Source organism: Microcaecilia unicolor, chromosome 11 (assembly GCF_901765095.1).
Source record: "Microcaecilia unicolor chromosome 11, aMicUni1.1, whole genome shotgun sequence".
Taxonomy (NCBI): Eukaryota; Metazoa; Chordata; class Amphibia; order Gymnophiona; family Siphonopidae; genus Microcaecilia; species Microcaecilia unicolor.
In genome coordinates, this window is record NC_044041.1 from 109,095,320 (window position 1) to 109,114,932 (window position 19,613).

A 19,613-nucleotide genomic window follows, 5' to 3' on the forward strand; every position below is an offset into this window, starting at 1 on the left:
AAAAATGTGCAAACAATTTTCAGTTTATTGCCTCTTTGTCTGGACTGATAAAGAATCTTAGTGGTTTGTGTGTTGGGTCTGAGTATTTTCTGGGAAACGTGGGACCACTGGGAGTGTGACCCCAGTAACCTAGAAATCACTGGGAATAATTTGAGAGTGGGAGAGTCACCCAGAGGCGGTTGTGACCCAGTCGGTGGGAAGAGGGTGCTAGTGTACATCAAAAGCAGCAGGTGCAGGCGGACCTGAGCTGTGCTGGGGATAGACCCTCTAAGTGGCCACGGGGTAAACCCAGGTGGGTGGCTAGGTGTTTTGTGACACCTACTGATTAGACTGCCTAAGAGATAAGTAAGAGCTCTACAGACCACACAAAATGCAACTGTGAGAGTGTTATTTGGGCTATCTCAGTATGAACATATTTCTAGTAGACTGGGAACATTGACACTTTCTCCTGGAGAAAAGTGCTTCTGTTCTGGGGCTAGATTTTAGTGTATTCCTACCTCAGAGGAGATAATGAATTACCAGAATACTTTGTTGCTTTAGTGTAATTTTTCATTATGTTTCATCAATAATTGTGCCTTGGTATCACTGTCATATTACGTTGTCTCTGAAAGATGCATCAAAATTGAAGCAGGAATGGGGCAAACACAAAGGATCCTAAACAGTAAGAAGTGACAGTAAAGCCAGATATTAGGTAGAGCCTGCAGTACCACATTAGGAAGAATACATAGATAGATGTAATAGACCTAGCAGATAAAACCCGCTAACAGACTTCTGTTTATTTGAGTTCCTGGGTCATGGAACACTCTGTACACTACTATATTCGCCTTATAAACACACCCTCAGATATCTGCTTTAAGAATAGATGTGTGTGTCAAATGGATTACTGCCATTTGGGTATATACAACTTAAGTACTACTGCACATGACATCTAAGTTGGGGTGCATTTTAAATTGTATATTTCTGCTTTATTTATAAAAAGTTATTTATTGTATATTATTGCACAGATATGCAAACTTTTAAATGCACATGCTCTGCACCACTTTTCTCCGATACTCCGGGTCACACCCCCGCCTTACTCATTTTTAGTCACAAGCCCTCCCTACGGTCCAATAGCTCCAACTCTTGCCTCTCACTTGTACCAAACCCCTCACCATCCTCATCTACATTTCTGGCATTGATACTGAAACGCAGCAACTGAGCACATTAAAAAAAAAAATTATAGAGAGGTATTCCTACCCACTAAAGCTTTCCAGGCAGTCATCTATGGCAAGGTGGCAGGGGAGATGACTTCTTTCCTGTGGGTAGTACCAGGAGGTGTGAACTTGAAGAGGGAGGCTCGGACCATGGCTTCCCGTCAGAGCTGACGGGCCAAGGGATGACATTCTTCTCTCTCTCGCTAAATAAGTGAAAGAAAGAAGGCAGAGAAACTATGCAAAGATTGCAAAGTAAGCAAAATACAAGGCACCCCCCCCCCTTTATGGGAGACAGAAAGAATGAGGGGGGTCAAAACTTTTATGGAAGAGCAGAAACCAATTTCACAGACTGAGAATTTAAATAAGCATATTCTCAAAAATCACATAACCATTTTGAAATACAGTTCAGCAATCTCAATTGTGAAGCTACTGGATGTAGTTAAGAAATACTTTGCAAGCAGAATCTAAACCAGTTTCTTGGTACTTAATAATAAACGGCAGTTGAAAATATCCATGAGAACCTGTTAAACTGAAAATGAGGCTTTCCAAATTAAGATTAAGAAGCAGACTGAGAAAGAAGATTAAAAAAAAGCATTTGTGAAAAGGTAAGTAATAAATATGAGACTACTGCCACCTTTAGGTAAGTGTGAAAATATCTTCATGCCCTGCACTAGTCACAGGAAGTGGGTTTAGGCATATACAATAAGCTGGAGGGAGCTATTTAGTCTTGATGCAGAGTTGCCAATTTAATGAAAGTCCAGGCGGGCAGACTGACCATACAGGCAACTGGGAAGTGCCTGAGGGCCCAGAGGCTCTCTTCCCTCCCCCCTCCAACTACAACTCCCCCGGTCCCACCTTAAAGGGCCCTGTTGGTCTAGTGGCTTCAGGGCAGGAAAGATCGCCATTCTTTCCTGCCCGATGCCGCTACTATGTCCAGCCAATGCATTTTCAAATGGCTGCTGAGACTGCCGAGACCCGTCTCGGCAGCCATTTTGAAAACATGGCAGGGCCGGGCATAGTAGCGGCAATGGGCAGTAAAAAGTGGGGATCTTTCCTGCACCCAAAGAGGCCTCTAGACCACCAAGGTCCTTCAAGGTAGGATCGGGGAAAGCGCACTAGAGTGCAGGGCGGGCTGTTATTGTCAAAGGAGACCAGACCAATAACTAAGAACAACCAAATAGGAGATTCAGTGCAGACCTAGTGTGTCACATAGGTTTGATCAACCACACCAGAGACATGATGAGAAAAATTTCAAACAGCATGTGTGACCAGTATGGCAACTGCTGCTTGTGAGCATTGCAAGTAATAAACTCATCTATGTAGGGACTTGCAATTGAGCACACAATAGGAACAAGTTTAGGGCAAATATATTTATATGTTTTGTGCAGCATATTTTAGCTTGCTTCAATTTGTTATAGAAAGGGGAGTTCTGACCACTGGAGACAAGATATGCTAGTTAACCACAAACGGCCAGAAGGTAGACAGAAAGCATCTTATGAGGAGCAGTGGGGCAGATATAGTGATAAAAGGGGAACAAGCACATAGTTCAAGGGAGTTTTAGATAAAGGATCAGGAAGCTGATTTTTCTCCTAGCACTTACTTTTAATCTTTCTCTTTTTTTCTTACTAGCTGAACTATGCTTGTTTTTGCTTCTAATTACCAACTGCTTAATTAAGTATGACAAAATAAAGGACATTGTTGCTGAAGGTGACAAACAGTTGTGCGAGTGTTTTTCCTGGGTAAGCCTTCCACTTGGGAGGAAGAGTGACCCTCTTACTGAGTGTCCGGGAGATGCTGGCCCCTTCTGGGCCAGAGCCAATGACCCTTACTGCCTGGGGGCCCACAGCACTGTCAATCCTCCCCTGAGTCCAGGAGAGAGACATTTGAATAGTTTTGGCTTTAAAATTATTACAAATATCACACTGCTTTAGGATGTAATTGATTCTACAAATTAAAATCCATGCTAAAGGTCCCAAGGAGGCATATTTTCAAAGCACTTAGCCTTCCAAAGTTCCATAGGTTTCTATGGAACTTTGGAAGGCTAAGTGCTTTGAAAATATGCCTCAAGATGTATCAGAATAAGATTGCCTGAAATCCAGGGCTGTTCTAAAAAGCTATCTTTTGGACCCAGGTAAATTGGCAGCTCTTCATGGATGCCCATGAAAACAGAGACTACATTAAGCCCTGTTCCACACTCAAGATGCTTATTTATGTAAGCAAACCACCATCTAAAAAAACAACATTAAACATATTTAAAAAAGAAAAGTTACAGAAGACCTGTAAACAATACAGAAAAGCACAATAAGCTAATTATCTCTACTGGAAATTGTGCACATACTATAACATTGCTTTTACTAATAAAATCAGAGCATGAAAAAAACATTGTGATCACCTGGGAAATCCCCATTACAACTGATAAAAAGCTTGACACAATAAAACTGAACATAGAAAAGGAGAACATAAGAGTCAGTACCAATCCACAACTATACATATTGTATGGTATGGAGACTGAAAACAAGCCTAAATATACAGTAGGAAGGATTTAAGGGCACCTTGATATTTTTGAACAGAAAAATAATAATCTGAAGCAGTATGAGACTGCCAGTGAATGTTAAGTTTGAAAATGAAGGCAATCACTTCAGCAGGGCAACTGCACTAACTGTGTGTAGTTCGTAGAAAGAGATACAAATCAAAGTCAGGTACACACAAAGTAACTATAAACCTATGAAATTAAAAAATAAAATAAAAGAGAGACAAAGCAAGAATCAGCAGGATCAATGCAAACTTTCCTCCACTCAGTTTATTTCTGACTTAGAACCAGTGAATATCTCTAAATACCATTTTAGAAAGATGATCATAAAACGAGTTTTCATAGATTTATTGCAGAACTGAAGGGTGGTAGATATACCTTATACTTCCTAAAGGCCATCCTGATTGCTATTGAGCTTTACAAAACTCATTTGTGTCAAGCATGCTAGAAAATTACAGCAAAATGGAACAAATTAATTATTATCTATAATGATTTTCAACCATTCTACTGCAATGAGTACTTAAAATAGTTGATGTTTCTTTTTTTTTTTTTTAAGGGTAGCAAACAGAATACGTTAATTATTAATATAATAACAAGATATTGAACGAAACTTACCAACTATATAAATCCTTTCACATCTTTTTCGGAATGTTGGGAAATAAGACCTACACCCCCACAAAGGGAGTTTTTCTTGATCTCCGCCTCAGATGATTGTCATAATTAATTCTAATCAGGTGTAGGGATACCTGACAGTGCTTCTCCTTCCCCTATTGGCGTGGAGGGTGAGGCGGGGGGACGAGGTGGACGGGAGAGAAAGAAACGGCTGCTCTAGCTGATATGATCCAATATGCTTAGGCACCAAAGAAGTAAACCTACATTTTTTTCTCTGTCAGTGCTAATACTCACTCCCTCTCTAGCCCTGAGATCCAAATTAAAAATTCACGTTTTTGAGATTTTTTAAAAACATCCTGACCACTCAATATATTTTCCATAAACTTGCTTGTTACCCATGTTTATCTTAACTAGCCTGAGAAGGGACTGTCAAGCAGTAACAAAGTTCAAATCAAGGACGCATAAGTGACAGTTTTGAAATAAACTCCAAGGAGGAGACGTGGGGTAGGGGAGGCCACAAGATGGGTGCCTTACTCCTTAGGCCCCCTTGCGCTTCAGGAGCTGTATGAGAAACATTGACACCACTGAAGTCGGGAATAAAAATAAGCAACAACACAGTATTCAGGAATACAGAGAAAAACTTAACGGTGCTGGACTGTAATTAATGAGTCAGCACAAACACCTCACCTAAGGAGGTTTAAACCTTCCTTGACCCTACCCCCGGGCCTCTCCTGACACTTTTAAACACATCCCAGAGTTTACTTTCAAACACTTTCTAATGAGGCCTTACGACATCGCCAAATTGAGCCTAAATTTCACACAGGTCAATAGCAATGTATCAACACCAGCACAGAGTGTACTTATACTGAATTGCAAGTGCCTCCGAACACAGGAGGGAATACCTATGCCTAAGGACTCGTGCGTTCCTAAACCTCTGGTTTGAAAGTACCGCCTTATTTCCCGTTTTGCACTCTTCGTGCTCTAATCCAATGAGGTTGCTCCAATCAAACCTCTTTGTGCTCCACCTCCTCCTTGTATGTGTTGTTTTTTTTTTTTTTTGCTTGTTTTGTTTTGCTGTCATTGTCAGTTATGTCGTTCTTCTTTGGCTGAGAAGCGGTGGATCTTAAACGTCATCAAAAGGCGCCGGTCGGAAGTGGCTTTTTGTATTAGTAAGGAGCAGCAGGTGGCTGGCCAGGCGCGCGCTGCTTGTGCAGTGTGGATAATGGCAACGTTCGTGCGGCTTTGGGGTTCTTGCCGTGCGCGTGGTCCGCGTCCGCTGAGGCTCTGGGGTCGCAGCGCCCGTTCATGTGGTGATGGTAGTGCCGCCGCCGGAGCTGGTCTTCCTTCGTTGGACCGCTGGAAGCAGGCTGCTGCTATCACCACCGCCTCCTGTCGGGGTCCTGGAAGTGTACTGTTGCCTTTCCGTTGGGGTTGGGGTTGGGGTGTGCGGAATTTCTGGAGCCGTGGCAGTGCCTTCGATGGGGATGACGGTGCTGCGGGCGCAGGGGGAAGTGGTGGGGAAGAGGGCGGTGAGAGCGCGGATGATGCAGCTGCTCCCCCTACGATGACGGCCCTCGCCCCCCTACTGGTCCCAGAGGTGTTCCCGAATCTGCCGCTCATAGCTGTGACCAGGAATCCTGTCTTTCCTCGCTTCATCAAGATCATCGAGGTGAGTATCTCTTCCCTCCTTCCTTCTTTCATCCTGCTCGAAATCGCCGGGTTCTTATCCCGCTGTCACTTGGAGGCAATGTTTCTAAAATGAGTTAATTTTGCAAATACTATGATAGCAATGAACCTCACTCTTAAGTCGGGGTACATGGAGTGTAATCTCAGTCTCTCAGAACTGGTATTGACGTTTTCCATAGTACTGTTTAGTGCCAAAGAGACCTCCTTTATGGCGTTCATAAGATGTGTGATTGGAAATTGCTTTTAATCAAGGCTATGACATCAAAGATGATGGGGGGGGGGGGGGCGGGAAATATATATATATATTTTTTGTGTGTGTGTGTGTATCACATATTCTTGGTTTCTGACTGTATTTCTTGGTATTTGGGTATTTTCTCAAGATGCTGTAATTGCCCCTGCCCCCAACACTACACACTTTCGGTACATGTACTATTAGGGTACTGAAAGTGGGTAGTGCTGGAGGTGGGTCGGGGCAAAAAGAGGAAAGGGGAGCACCCACACTTACAGAGCTGTAGTAATCTTGCCCTCTTTTTAGTCTTATTTTCTAAATCAACAGAGATTGTCCCCACTTAAGCCTTTCTTTTCTGAAAATTCCGGGGTCATCTCACAGCGCCAAGTGGTTCGTGTAATGTGCTGAGAATCAAGGAAGTGAGGGTTCAAACTGCACTGCGACCATTGACACACTTTGAGACCCTGGGCAAATCATTTTCGCTCTCCTCCCCTCAGGTGCCTACTTAACATTTTACTCTTTAATTAGTTAGAGTGATGATGATAATAAGAAACTGGACTAGCTATTTATGGTTAAACCCTTGTTATTTGGTAGATTTCCCTTAATATAAGCTTGATGGTCTGTCTACATATTTTTCCAGATGGTATAAGGAATAGCGTGTTATTTTTTGAGCACTCTTACTTTATTTGGACCGGATTGGGTATTGTAATCTGAGGATACAGAAGGCACTTAAGAAAGCACTGGAAGCTCTGCTGTCAGACCTTTTTAATGCTTCTCTTGGAGGACTGGAGAAGGGCAGTAGTCCCTCTCCATAAAAGCAGAAGTACTTTGTAAGAGAGATGAGAGATATGATAGAGGCCTTTAAAGGATGCTCTGGTATGAAGGGGCATAGGATGAATGTGAAAGGGGCAGACTCAGGAGTAACCTAAGAAAATACATCCTCACGGAAAGGGTGGTGAATTTGTGGCTTTTTGGTGGAGCTGATGGAGATAGACTATCTAAAGTCAAGAACGCTTGGGACAAGTACATAAGGTCTCTAAGGGAAAGGAAGGGATAGTAGATGGTATGGATGGACAGATTGGATAGACCTCAAGTACTTTATCTGCCTTCATTTTTCTCTGTTTCTAGGTATGTGCGTTCATGTGAAATGACCTAGAAAAAGTCAGTATTTTCTGTGATGTTTCTTGGCATTTTTAATCCAAAATTAGAAAAAAAATGAAATTTTTTTTTCATGGGTCATCACTAACTTAGAGGCATATTTTTAAAGCACTTAGCCTTCCAAAGTTCCATAGGTTTCTATGGAACTTTGGAAGGCTAAGTGCTTTGAAAATATGCCTCTTAGTAACATAGTAGATGACGGCAGAAAAAGACCTGCATGGTCCATCCAGTCTGCCCAACAAGATAAACTCATGTGCTACGTTTTGTGTATACCTTACCTTGATTTGTATCTGCCATTGTCAGGGCACAGACTGTATAAGTCTGCCCAGCACTAGCCCCGCCTCCCCCCACCAGCTCTACTACTACTACTCAACATTTCCAAGGTGCTACCAGACTCGCGCAGCGCTATACTGCCACCCAATCTCTGCTAAGCTTCTGAGGATCCCTTCCTAGTGTTCCCTATTGCGCCACGATGGGCACTAGCACATTATTAGTGACATTGCCCCCCAAACAACAGAAAGAAATAAAACAATAGTCCTGTAACAGGCACAGGAAACTAAACAAAATGGAGATTTTTGCCTGCATACCCATATTTTATTTATTTAGATTTTGCTCACACCTTTTTCAGTAGTAGCTCAAGGTGAGGTACATTCAGGTACGGTGGATATTTCTCTGTCCCAGGAGGGCTCACAATCTAAGTTTGTACCTGAGGCAATGGAGGGTTAAGTGACTTGCCCAAGATCACAAGGAGCAGCAGTGGGATTTGAACCGGCCAACTCTGGATTGCAAGACCGGTGCTCTAACCACTAGGTCACTCCTCCAACATGCTACATTTTCACAGTCTACAGGAGTGGGATAGCTTTGTAACCATGTGCATCTACTAGAACTGTCTACTGGCCGGTGTATTAGTGAATAGGCTGAGTGCTGGCTGACCCTCAAAACCAGCAGTAGAAAAGGTGTTTTTTTTGTCCTTGACATTATGGCCAGTAGTGCAGGTGTCTCTCCCTCCCCTTCCCTAGTCCAGCCGTCTCTCCTTTTGTCTGTATCTCTGTCCTTCCTCTGAGTCTGTCCAGTGTGTCTCCGTCCTCCTCCCCTCTCAGTCTAGCAAACAGCTTTTGACCAGATCTGAGGCCTTCCTTTGGCTGCATTCCACCTTTTATGATGCAATTTCTGTTTCCACAAGGGAGGGATGCAGCTGAGGGAAGGCCTGGGATATGACCAGAAGCTGTCTGCCTCAATTACTGCAGCTGCGGAACATCTGTCAAGGCACATTTCAGGAGCTGGGATGGGGGGAAACAGAGAGAGAGATTGTGGATTGATCTTGAGGAGGGAGAGAGAGGGATTCAAGACATACTGAACTGGGGGGTGGGAGATAGAAAAGGAGAGACACTGGATCTGCGGGGGAAGGGAGAGATGCTGGCTCTGCTGGGGGAGGGAGAGAGAAAGAAACAAGACTGGGGAGAGGTGAGAGATGCTGGGCCTGGGGGAAGGGAGAGAGAGAGGTTGGAGAGGGGGGACCATGGGGTGTGTTGGGAGGGAGGGACAAGAACACGGAGAAGAGATGTTGGGCATGGAGGTAGCATAGGGACAGGGATATAGAGAAACAGTGCTGTAGAAGGGGGACATTGTGATATGGTGAGAGATTATGGACACAAGGAGGACAGGAACATTGAAAGGGCAGATGGTGAATATTGGAGAGCAGTGACAACCTGAAGAAGGACACCAACCATAGAAGTACACCAAAACAAATTTATTTCAAATCCAAATATAAAATGTGACGTGGCCACATTTAGGCTGGCCTGCCGCAAGGGTCCAACACAGATGCTATATATCCAAAAAAGGACAGATTTCAGCACCGGGGCATTACATGTAAAGCACTGAAAATGCTGTGCCAGCTTCATGACACCCTTAGGAGCCCTTTTATTAAGCTGCGTTAGGTGCTAACGTGTGCCTAATGCAGCTTAAAATGGTGTACCATGGGGTGCCCTCAGGTTTCCTGTGGTAAGTGCCAAATGTGCATGCTAAAAATATTTTACATTTTTGTTTTTAGTTGGCATTCCTGTTCTAATCGGTTAACACAGCTATGTTACTGCACACTAATTGATTAGAACAGGAATAGCACATGACCCTTTATCACCTACAAAATGAGTGGTGGTAAGTGCACAAGTACTATTTTTTTAATGGCAACATTAGCGCATGGCCATTAATACAAAAAATACAAAAAGGCTTTAACAAGTTTGGAAAAATCTATGCAGGCGTACGCTAAGACCATGGACCCCTTAGTGTAAGAGTTGCATCAAAATTCAAGAAATTGAAAAAGTCAAGAGATTTTATATCTGATTTGGAATAAATTTGTTTGGCTGAAATCTGTGGTTGGTGTCCTCTAGGTTGTCACTGATCCATTTTTTTCTTCTGACATTCCCATGAACCATTTTATATACTGTTAAGCATTTCTTACCTGTCCCTGTGGTTTTTAATGTAATTACCTATATTTTTGGTGAAGGAATGTTTTGACCGACTCTGCTGTTTACAGCAGGGGTGAATATCCTGTTTTTACTTGTTTGTGATCTGTACTATATTTAAAATATGTTTACCTTAGTGTGGCAGCATTTCCAAGACAAATGGATTATGCCCATCAACCAGGAGGTGGAGATAGAGGACACAGAGTTGCACTGTGCCTTAAGCTCCGGTGTTCAGTGGCACCTCTCAGCAGGTGGTAGATGTGTCTAGCAATTTCTGCTGAATTTTTTCTGGGGCATTTTTCTCTCATTCCCAGTTTCTGGGTTCAGTTGAGCTAGGGGTGTAGTGGCTGTTCTCCAGTTACCTGCCTAAAGTCTCCTTCCTCTGCCCCCCCCCCAAAAAATAAAAAGCAGCAGTAGCAAGGCGGTGCATTTGAGCAGATAGCAGTTTGCTGGTACAGCATTTGGGCAGAGAAGCCTCTGGGCTGGAACGGGGGTGGGGGCAGGGGCCTTCTTTGTTGTTGAATGTCCCCATGGCAGCTCCTTTTGAGACACTAAGCACTGTCCTCGCTGCAGGGTGTGAAGGTCTGCATCGAGGGTTTGTCCTGCATGATCTCTTTGTTACTTTGGGGGAGGGAGTCTGTGCACCGGCTCTGCTTGCCGTTCTCAGCTGATCTCTCTGGCAGGTTCAGCTGCCCCAACAACAAGCATCATGGCTTCCTTTCCTGACACTGCCAGCGTGGGAACGGTGGTTATGTTGGGTTTCTCACATTCAGGCCTCAGAGTCCTCCTTGCAGCCAGCAAGGGGGAATAATTTGAGATTCTTAAATCCCTCCCCCCCCCCTTAAAACAGTTGATATGCTGTAGAAGTATTTTATGGAGGTGTTGAGGATGACTACTGAGATGCTGCCACTGGTGTAAGGGTGCAACATCTGTCTGTTTCTACCAGGAGGAGTGGTAGTCTTTCTTTGGGCCAATGGGAGAAACTGTATTTGTGGAGTCATTTTTAGATATAGTCACTCTACCCTAGTAGTGATTTTTGCTGGTAAGCCTGATCAAATTATAGTCATACGCTGTGTTCAGGCCTGTCAGGGCTGGTTGGATCACAGAGCCAGAACTCAAGCCCCTACCTAAACCAAATACCATCATGCTGTATTTTTCTTGGCCACCAGTCTGGGCAATCACGAAAAGATAACTACAAATAAAATAATCTGTCAGTGCCCCCCACCTCTTGCCTTTCAGACCAGGCACTTATATAGAGTTTCTCAGCCCAAAGCACAAAAAACTGATTTTTTTTTTCAAGAATATGTCATCTAGGATATGTCATTCGTTTAGCATAATTGCCAAAAGGTACATAAAAAAATTACAGTTCCTTAAAAGATACATTTCAGTCCTTTTGTTAATTAACACATCCTCGGTAAAAGAACCCTTATCTCACTTTACAGGGTCAGGATCCAGTTCTCACAGAGTCTTTACTCTCATGGTATGTCTTTTCCTCCCTTTAGGGATTAACTGGAATCCTGTCGCTTTTTCCCCTGTGTCCATCTCCTTGCTCCCTTCAAATGGTAGTAAGTAGGGTGAACGGCTTGTCCGGAGCCAACCCACCTTTTCCGGCCCTCTGTACTCAGTCCGGGTCTTCCAGAGCCAGAAAGGAAAGGATAACCTTAACTCAAATTGTATTCAGTGTGCGAGGACACGGTTAATCCTGATTGGCCAGGCATATTTAAATTTTCATGGCGGGAAGCACCTGCCAATGGGATGTAAGTTTGTTAAGGGGAGGGCAGGGCTTGGCAGCGCTAACATAAGACAGGTTCCTCTGGGGACCAGGATCCTTCCTGCTCCCCTGAGGCGGTTTGATCTCCCGCCCATCCCACCCCTTTTACTTTTGAGGGGAATGCAAGATGCATGTTGCTTTGCTTAGTCACAGCTTCGGGGGGGGGGGGGGGGGGGGTTTAGCCAAGCTACAGTCTGTGCAGAAGGAGGTCCTTCTGGACAGGACCTTAATGTTCACCCGGTAGTGTTCATTGTTATCATTATTTCCTTGGGAATTTCTTTTTGTTATTCTTCCTTTGTCGCTTTCTATAGAAATACACTCTGTGTTAGAAATATGCAGCCATACTAAATTGTTATTCACCCTGAATAAAGCTGTGTCTTGTCTTTTTCAGGTTAAAAATCCCAAGTTAGTTGATCTACTGAGGCGGAAAGTCCGTCTTGCCCAGCCTTATGCTGGTATTTTTCTCAAGAAAGACGACAAGTAAGTTTCATGCTTGGACACCATTGGGTTACTGTTGGGGTGTACAGTGGAAGTCCATAATACCCACACTCTTCAAGCAGAAATGGGTACTTCCATATCATCAAGCTGATCAATCCATAGACTGGTGGGTTGTGTCCATCTACCAGCAGGTGGAGATAGAGAGCAAACTTTTGCCTCCCTATATGTGGTCATGTGCTGCCGGAAACTCCTCAGTATGTTCTCTATCTCAGCAGGTGGGGAGATTGGAGGCGGCCTTAAGATCGTCCTTTGAGGCGGCTGCTTTAAGTTTGCAGGCCTCAGTTTGCGGCTCCTATGTGGCCAGGGCGTGCCTGACTATGGTTCAGCGGGCTTTCCCCTCGGATCATTCCTTGAGGGATGATTGGCCAGCCCTGGAATCGGGCCTGGCCTATTTGGCAGACTTGCTGTATGATGTCTTGAGAGCCTCAGCTAAAGGCATGGCTCAGTCTGTCTCTGCGCGGCGGTGGCTTTGGCTGAAACATTGGTCTGCTGACCACGCCTCAAAATCCCGCCTGGCTAGATTGCCTTTTAAAGGCAAGCTGCTCTTTGGGGTCGAGCTGGACAAAATCGTGACTGATCTCGGCACGTCTAAGGGCAAGAAGTTACCGGAGGTCAGGGCTCGGGCTAGTGCTCGTCCCGGTACCTCCAGAGGACGGTTTCAGGAAGCCCGTCAGTACCGCCCGGGCAGGTCGGGTGCTTCTGCCCCTTCTTCCTTTAAGAGGAAGTTCTCCCCCAAGCAGCATTCCTTTCGCAGAGACCGCCGTCCCGGAGGTGCTCCCTCCGGTCCTCCCCCAGGGTCTCGTACCCAATGACGGGGTATTGGTCCACGCCCCAGTGCAGATTGGAGGACGGCTGTCCTCGTTTCTGGGCGAGTGGACCACAATAACTTCAGACGCTTGGGTGCTGGAAGTCATCAGAGACGGCTACAAGCTAGAGTTCTGCCGACCCTTAAGAGACGGGTTTGTACTCTCTCCCTGCAAGTCTCCGGTCAAAGCTGTGGCAGTGCAGCAGACTTTGGACAATCTGATCCGCCTGGGTGCGGTCGTTCCGGTGCCAGAAAGTCAGCTTGGCAAGGGGCGTTACTCCATTTACTTTGTGGTACCAAAGAAAGGAGGTTCTGTCCGGCCTATCCTCGACCTCAAAGGGGTCAATCGGGCCTTGAAAGTGCGGCACTTTCGCATGGAGACTCTCCGCTCTGTTATAGCGGCAGTGAAGGCAGGGGAGTACCTGGCATCCTTGGACATCAAGGAAGCGTACCTGCATATTCCCATCTGGCCTCCTCATCAACGCTTCCTGCGTTTGCAGTCCTGGGCCGACACTTCCAGTTCAGAGCCCTCCCGTTCGGGTTGGCTACTGCTCCGCGGACCTTTTCCAAGGTAATGGTGGTCATAGCGGCCTTCCTGCGAAAGGAAGGAGTACAAGTCCATCCTTATCTGGACGACTGGTTGATCCGAGCCCCCTCTTATGCAGAGTGCGGCAAAGCTGTGGACCGGGTAGTTGCTCTTTTGAGCTCCCTGGGATGGATCATCAACTGGGAGAAGAGCCAGCTGCGCCCGACTCAGTCCCTGGAGTATCTGGGAGTTCGATTCGACACCCAAGTGGGCAGAGTGTTCCTGCCAGACAATCGGATTGTCAAGCTTCAGGCTCAGGTGGACCAGTTCCTAGTAGCCTCTCCTCTTCGGGCTTGGGACTATGTGCAGCTGTTGGGCTCTATGACGGCCACGATGGAAGTAGTGCCCTGGGCCAGGGCTCATATGAGACCACTACAACACTCTCTGCTGCAGCGCTGGACTCCGATGTCGGAGGATTATGCGGTGCGTCTTCCCTTGGATCCAGCAGTGCGCAAGGCGCTGAGCTGGTGGATGCAGACAGACAAGTTGTCTGCGGGAATGCCTCTGGTGTCCCCAGAGTGGATTGTCGTCACGACGGACGCCTCGTTATCGGGCTGGGGAGCCCACTGCTTGGGAAGGACAGCGCAGGGGCTCTGGTCTCCTGCAGAGACAAAGTGGTCTTTCAACCTCCTGGAACTCAGAGCCATTCGGTTGGCGCTTTTGGAGTTCATCCCGGTACTGGTGTTGAAGCCTGTACGGGTCCTGTCGGACAATGCCACGGCTGTGGCCTATGTCAACCGCCAGGGAGGTACCAAGAGCGCCCCTCTAGCCAAGGAAGCTATGAGTCTATGCCAGTGGGCGGAAGCGAACCTGGAACAGCTGTCAGCGGCCCACATTGCCGGAGTCATGAATGTCAAGGCGGACTTTCTCAGTCGCCATACCTTGGAGCCCGGAGAGTGGCAGCTATCTGCTCAGGCGTTCTTGGACATCACGAAGCGCTGGGGCCAGCCGAGCCTAGATCTGATGGCGTCATCGGCCAATTGCCAAGTGCCGCGCTTCTTCAGCAGAGGACGGGACCCTCGATCCCTGGGAGTAGATGCTCTTCTCCAACAATGGCCGACACAAGAGCTTCTCTATGTGTTCCCGCCCTGGCCCATGTTGGGCAGGGTACTAGACCGGGTGGCAAAGCATCCCGGCAGGATAATCCTGGTGGGTCCGGATTGGCCCAGGCGTCCCTGGTATGCGGACTTGATCAGGCTCTCAGTCGACGATCCTCTGCGGTTGCCAGTGGAGCAGGGCCTGTTACATCAGGGTCCCGTGGTGATGGAGGATCCCTCCCCCTTTGGTCTTACGGCCTGGCTATTGAGCGGCAGCGTCTGAGGAAGAAGGGCTTCTCAGACAAGGTCATCGCCACTATGCTGAGAGCGAGGAAACGCTCTACTTCTACTGCTTACGCCAGGGTTTGGCGTATCTTTGCAGCGTGGTGTGAAGCAGGCTCTCTTTCTCCTTTCACTGCTCCAATTTCTTCAGTGTTGACGTTCCTGCAAGAAGGTCTGGACAAAGGCCTGTCGCTCAGTTCCCTTAAGGTCCAGGTAGCGGCTCTGGCTTGCTTCAGGGGCCGCCTGAAGGGTGCTTCCCTGGCTTCGCAGCCAGATGTGGTGCGCTTTCTCAAGGGGGTTAATCACCTGCGCCCTCCTCTGCACTCAGTGGTGCCTGCGTGGAATCTCAACCTGGTGCTAAGAGCATTGCAGAAGCCGCCGTTTGAACCCTTGTCAAGGGCATCTCTGAAAGACCTGACGTTGAAAGCAGTCTTTTTGGTGGCTATCTCTTCAGCCAGAAGAGTTTCCGAGCTCCAGGCGCTCTCGTGTCGAGAGCCTTTTCTACAGTTCACTGAGGCAGGAGTGTCTATTCGCACAGTGCCTTCCTTCCTGCCCAAGATTGTTTCTCGCTTCCATGTGAATCAGCAGCTATGTCTCCCTTCCTTTCGTAGGGAGGACTACCCAGAGGAGTACTCTGCTCTTAAATATCTGGATGTGAGACGAGTCATCATCAGATACTTGGAAGTGACCAATGATTTCCGGAAATCGGATCATCTGTTTGTCCTGTATACAGGTCCTCGTAGGGGTCTGCAGGCTGCTAAGCCTACAGTGGCAAGATGGGTCAAGGAAGCCATTGCAGCGGCTTATGTGGCCGCGGGGAAGGTGCCGCCTATCCAGCTGAAGGCTCACTCTACAAGAGCTCAGGCGGCCTCGATGGCAGAGGCCGGTTCCGTCTCCTTGGAAGAGATATGCAAGGCGGCAACTTGGGCTTCGGCCCATACATTCTCCAAGCATTACCGCTTGACTGTGGCTGCTCGGGCGGAGGCCCGGTTTGGAGCTTCAGTGTTGCGGTCAGGGATTTCTATGTCCCGCCCTGGGTGAGTACTGCTTCGGTACATCCCACCAGTCTATGGATTGATCAGCTTGATGATATGGAAGGTAAAATTATGTATAATCATACCTGATAATTTTCTTTCCATTAATCATAGCTGATCAATCCATAGCCCCTCCCAGATATCTGTATTGTTTTTATTCTGGTTGCATTTCAGGTTCAAGTTTAGTCTTCAGTTACTTCAGAAAGACTTCGTGTTCAAGTTTTTTCACTTGGATTCTTCAAGAGTTAAGACGAGTTTGTGTTACAGTGAGCTGCTGCATTCCTCTCCCCTCCGTTTTACGGGGCTGGATTGAGACTTAAAATTCTGCCGGCACTCCCTCCCGCTTCGTGCGGCTGTAGGGCAGTTTTGTACCCCTCCCGCTTCGGCGGTGTTAGGGTCAGTCAGCTCCTCCCGCGGTTGCGGTTGCAGGATAAGCCAGATCCCCCCGCATCGGCGGGTGTGGTGTCCCTCCCCCGCTCCGCGGGGATGAGCTGGACGGATTCCCCTCCCCCACTTGTGTGGGGATGAGCTGGGTTAATTCCCCTCCCCCGTTTCGGCGGTGGTGAGCTGGGCAGAGTGTCCCTTCGTGGGTGTAATTCTCTAAGTGCTGAGTCCTGTGGATGGAGCTTTGATATCGACATACTGAGGAGTTTCCGGCAGCACATGACCACATATAGGGAGGCAAAAGTTTGCTCTCTATCTCCACCTGCTGGTAGATGGACACAACCCACCAGTCTATGGATTGATCAGCTATGATTAATGGAAAGAAAATTATCAGGTATGATTATACATAATTTTACCTTTTAATTAATGTAGTCTTTAAAAGTAACAGGGAAAATAGAACCACATTTAATTGTATTTTGTGTTTGCCCTTTCAAGAGTGTCTTGATTTTGAGTTCATTTTGGTTGTTTCTACAAAAGCAAGTTGTAAGTGATAACCTTTTTATGGTCTAACATAATGTATCTTTGATGTCTTTTTGATAGTTATTCTCTCCATCAGGTCAGTGAAGAAATAATACTTTGTAACATTTAAACCCAAGATATCTTGGTTGTAGGTTGTCTGCATATGTTAATACAGCTCAGTGAGAGTGGGCAGTAGGTGGATAGTGGGTGAGCTTCCTTTGAGCACTTTTATTGTACAGTCATTAAGGGAGTAATCTTCCTTTGAGAAATATTCACTTACTGAGCTGCTGTTCTGGTTTTCAAAGATACATTAGGTTAGTCCAGTAAAAAGGTGTCAAGTGCAACTCGGTTATTGACTCGGACTCTTATTTCTGCATGTTGAAGTGGATTAATATGGCAATCACAGTTCTCTAGTGAATATGCCATAAATACTTCATAAATGCATACTGTCTTAAATATTATGTTGTTCAACATAATGAAATACATAGAATTAATAAAATATGCAATTCCAATTGTACTCCATCTACTTGGCTTGTGTAGCTCCAGGTGGTATACATTCATCGTAAAACATTTCTAAAATAGAAATAAAATAATTAAACAATCTAATTGAAAATAATAGAAAACAGCTGTTTGTTACAGAAGTATATAGAAACATGACGGCAGATAAGGACCAAATGGCCCATCCAGTCTGCCCATCCTCAGTAACTACTAACTCTTCCTTTCCTAAGGGGTCCTACATGGCTGCTCCTACGCTTTCTTAAATTCTGACACTGTCCTCGTCTCCACAACCTCCACTGGTAGGCCATTCCACGCATCCATCACCCTTTCTGTGAAAGAATATTTTCTTAGAGTCCTTCTAAGTCTATTTTCTCTTAACTTCATCGTATACCCCCTCATTCCAGAGCTTTCCTTCATTTGAAAGAGGCTCACCTCCTGTATTGACGCCACTGAGGTATTTAAACGTCTCTATCATATCCCCTTTCTCTTGCCTCTCTTCCTGCGTATACATGTTGAGGTTCCTGAGCCTGTCCCAATATCTGTCCCAGTATGTTTTACAACAGAGACCACTTACTAATTTTGTAGCTGCCCTCAGGACTGACTCCATCCTGTTCATAACTTTCTGTAGGTACGGTCTCCAGAATTGCACGCAGTACTTCAAATGGGGCCTCACCAGAGACTTATACAAGGGCACTATCACCTCTTTTTTCCTGCTGGTCATCCCACAGTCATCTTTCTGGCTTTAGCCATTGCCTTTTCTACCTGTTTGGCCACCTTAAGTTCATCAGACGCAATCACCCCCATGTCCCGTACTTCACCCCCTATAATGTACTGTTTCCTTGGATCCTTGTACCCCAAGTGCATGATACTGCATTTTTTATCATTAAATTCTAGTTGCCAATTATTGGACCATTCTTCAAGCTTTGCTAGATCCTTCTTCGTACCATCCACACCCTCTGGGCTGTCCACTCTATTACAGAGTTTAGTATCATCCACAAAAAGACAAACCTTACCAGACAGTCCTTCTGCAGTATCGCTCATGAATATGTTAAAAAGAGCTGGCCCGAGGACCGAACCCTGCGGTACAACACTGATAATGGCCCTTTCCTCAGAGAAAGCTCCATTTACCACTACAATCTGTTTCCTTCCACTTAACCAGTTTTTAACCCAGTCAGTCACTTTAGGTCCCATACCAAGGGCACTCAATTTATTTATCAGTCGCCTGTGCGGGACCGTGTCAAAGGCTTTGCTAAAATCCAAGTACACCGCATCTAGTGCCCCTCCCACGTCTAACTGTTTTGTCACTCAGTCAAAGAAATCAATCAGATTTGTCTGAAAAGACTTGCCTTTAGTGAAGCCATTCTGCCTCTGGTCCTGCAGTCTATTCGATTCGAGAAACCTCACGATCCTCCACTTTAGAAGCGTTTCTATTAGTTTACTCACCACCGAGGTCAGACTGACAGGTCTGTAATTCCCAAACTCCTTCTTCCACTTTTGTATAGAGCGACCACATCCACCCTTCTCCAGTCCTCCGGGACCACTCCAGACTCTAAACAACCAAAGATCTGTAGAATGTGTTAGTTGTGAAACCTATCTCCAAGGCTGTATTGACCACCTTAGTACACCTCTGTTTGGACTGAGGAGTAGTTTCTTTAATGATTAAAGCTACTGTCTTTATCTAGACCTGGCAATGGAAAATAAACCCTGCAGAGCCAAAATTTGGAAACATCAACAAGAATTAACAAAGTGATAGACCAGAGACAGTTTGAAATGCCTTTCCCTCTACCAGAGCTAGGGGGCTAGGCAGAGGAAGAGATGAGAGAGATGGGTTTTTTTTTTCTAGGATAGAAGACAGAGCACTACAGCACAAAAATATTTACAATCACATTAATAAAAACATATTATAGGAAAATGCATTGCTGCCTTTTGATGAGCATATGGTGAGCACATGAAGGCAGAGGAGAAGCAGAAGCGATTTGAAGAGAGCTGACAATATGAGGATTTACTGCAAGGTTTTTCTACTCAGACGAGGCAAGTGATAGAGAAAGATCTGTCCCTGGGCTGCTCTCTCAGGTACAGAGACCAAAATTTGAAGTAAACCATTTTATATCATTCTTTTTAGAAGGACAGTCTGTAAATGGAAATGGTTGGTTCACACTTTAAAACAGGGTATAGAGGGGTGAAAACTGCACAGAGCAGATATAACTCTGGCCACCTTGATGAGCAGACTGGATGGACCATACAGGTCATCATCTGCCATCATTTACTGTGTTACTATGTGTGAGTTTCCATCTCTTTTCCTCAGCGTTTTATACCTCAAGATCATAAC

The 19,613-nt window shown here is 45.9% G+C and overlaps 2 protein-coding genes across 2 annotated transcripts in view; one reads left to right on the forward strand and one right to left on the reverse strand.

Annotated features, from left to right (window-relative positions):
- Window positions 1–4,426, reverse strand: part of LOC115480733 (la-related protein 6-like) — a 32,028-nt gene extending 27,602 nt beyond the window's left edge. The window contains exons 1-2 of the mRNA XM_030219603.1: window positions 4,339–4,426; window positions 1,237–1,396 (exon numbers count right to left, since the gene is read on the reverse strand). Of these exons, the coding sequence (XP_030075463.1) occupies window positions 1,237–1,261 (25 nt within the window). The 5' untranslated portion in view covers window positions 1,262–1,396; window positions 4,339–4,426. The remainder of the gene's footprint in view (window positions 1–1,236; window positions 1,397–4,338) is intronic.
- A 935-nt stretch (window positions 4,427–5,361) lies between these two features.
- LONP1 (lon peptidase 1, mitochondrial) overlaps window positions 5,362–19,613 on the forward strand; it is a 277,190-nt gene continuing 262,938 nt past the window's right edge. The window contains exons 1-2 of the mRNA XM_030219602.1: window positions 5,362–6,004; window positions 12,033–12,121. Of these exons, the coding sequence (XP_030075462.1) occupies window positions 5,372–6,004; window positions 12,033–12,121 (722 nt within the window). The 5' untranslated portion in view covers window positions 5,362–5,371. The remainder of the gene's footprint in view (window positions 6,005–12,032; window positions 12,122–19,613) is intronic.